The sequence below is a fragment of the Pteropus medius genome, unplaced genomic scaffold (assembly GCF_902729225.1).
Source record: "Pteropus medius unplaced genomic scaffold, Ma_sr-lr_union100, whole genome shotgun sequence".
Lineage (NCBI taxonomy): Eukaryota > Metazoa > Chordata > Mammalia > Chiroptera > Pteropodidae > Pteropus > Pteropus medius.
In genome coordinates, this window is record NW_024344378.1 from 3,189,586 (window position 1) to 3,190,617 (window position 1,032).

At 59.7% G+C, this 1,032-nt stretch overlaps 1 protein-coding gene across 3 annotated transcripts in view; it reads right to left on the reverse strand.

Moving 5' to 3' along the window:
* Positions 1-6: 6 nt before the first annotated feature.
* PRKCQ (protein kinase C theta) overlaps positions 7-1,032 on the reverse strand; it is a 93,824-nt gene continuing 92,798 nt past the window's right edge. For 2 of the 3 annotated variants that reach the window (XM_039871024.1, XM_039871025.1), the window contains exon 19: positions 867-1,022. In XM_039871024.1, coding sequence (XP_039726958.1) covers positions 867-1,022 — 156 coding nt within the window. Of the gene's footprint in view, positions 1,023-1,032 lie in introns of all 3 variants that reach the window. The other variant, XM_039871026.1, reaches the window with a different exon arrangement.

Here is a 1,032-nt window from a genome sequence, read left to right on the forward strand (position 1 = left end):
GACGCCTACAGAGACTAATGAGCCATCGAATCATCAGCGATGGCGTATCGAGGGGCTGGTTTTCTTTTCTCTTAGAGGAATTATGCACTTTATTTCTGTTCTTGTCATCACGTGGGAGGATGGCAGTGAGTGACCGCCACCGGTCCTGGAATCGACTGGAAACGGGTGGACGGGAAGGCTTTTTCCGGCAGGCGCGCCTCGATTTTGTCTTTTTGGACTCTAAGTTCACTGTCTATGTGGACAACTACCCAGAGCCGGGAGACTCTCCCACTTTCCACGTCCCTCCGTCCCGTGCATCTCCGGCCGGTCGGAATGAACGGCTTTGTACATCCCCAGTTACAAGCTACGTTTATTGTGAATCATTCCCATGAAAACCGATTCGGGGCTTTCCCTGCCCCATCCCAGGCGTGCACAGGATAAACAGGGTTAGTGGTCGTTCGTCCACAGCATCCGCCGCTACTCCCGCCACCTGCTATTCCAGTCTCGAGATGTTTGTCTTCATCGTGCTCCTTGAGTCCTCAGGTATCCCACGGCTCGGCCTCGACCTTGTCGGCGCCCAGGTGCAGAGCCATCACTCAGAGCAGAGCCCGGCGTTCAGGGCCTTCACAGTGCGGGGGACCATCTGCCAGGTAAATAACTGTGACGAGTGATGACCCCACTTCGAGAGCGGCCGTGGAGGTGACGGCGGAGAAGCCAAAGGCGTTGCCGTGGGCGGACGCCGAGCTGGCGTCTGCCGCGGCCTCAGCCTTCCACGTCGAGTGTCTCCGTCCTTTTCCAAGCTGCCGCCGCCGCCCGGGAGCCCCTCCGTCCCAGCTCCCAGAGAGACGGCAGGCCCCCGCGTGCGTGCGTGCGTGCGGAGAGGCGGCTCAGGACAGCAGCCTCTCCACCCCGGGGTTGACGAAGGAGAAGCTCTTGAACAAGTTCTGGTCCATGCTGTTGATGAGCCTGCGGTCGGTGGAGGACAGCCGCGGCCGCTCGCTCAGGAACTCCTTGTCGAAGTTGCTGCAGTCGCATGGCGATTTCTGGGCCAGA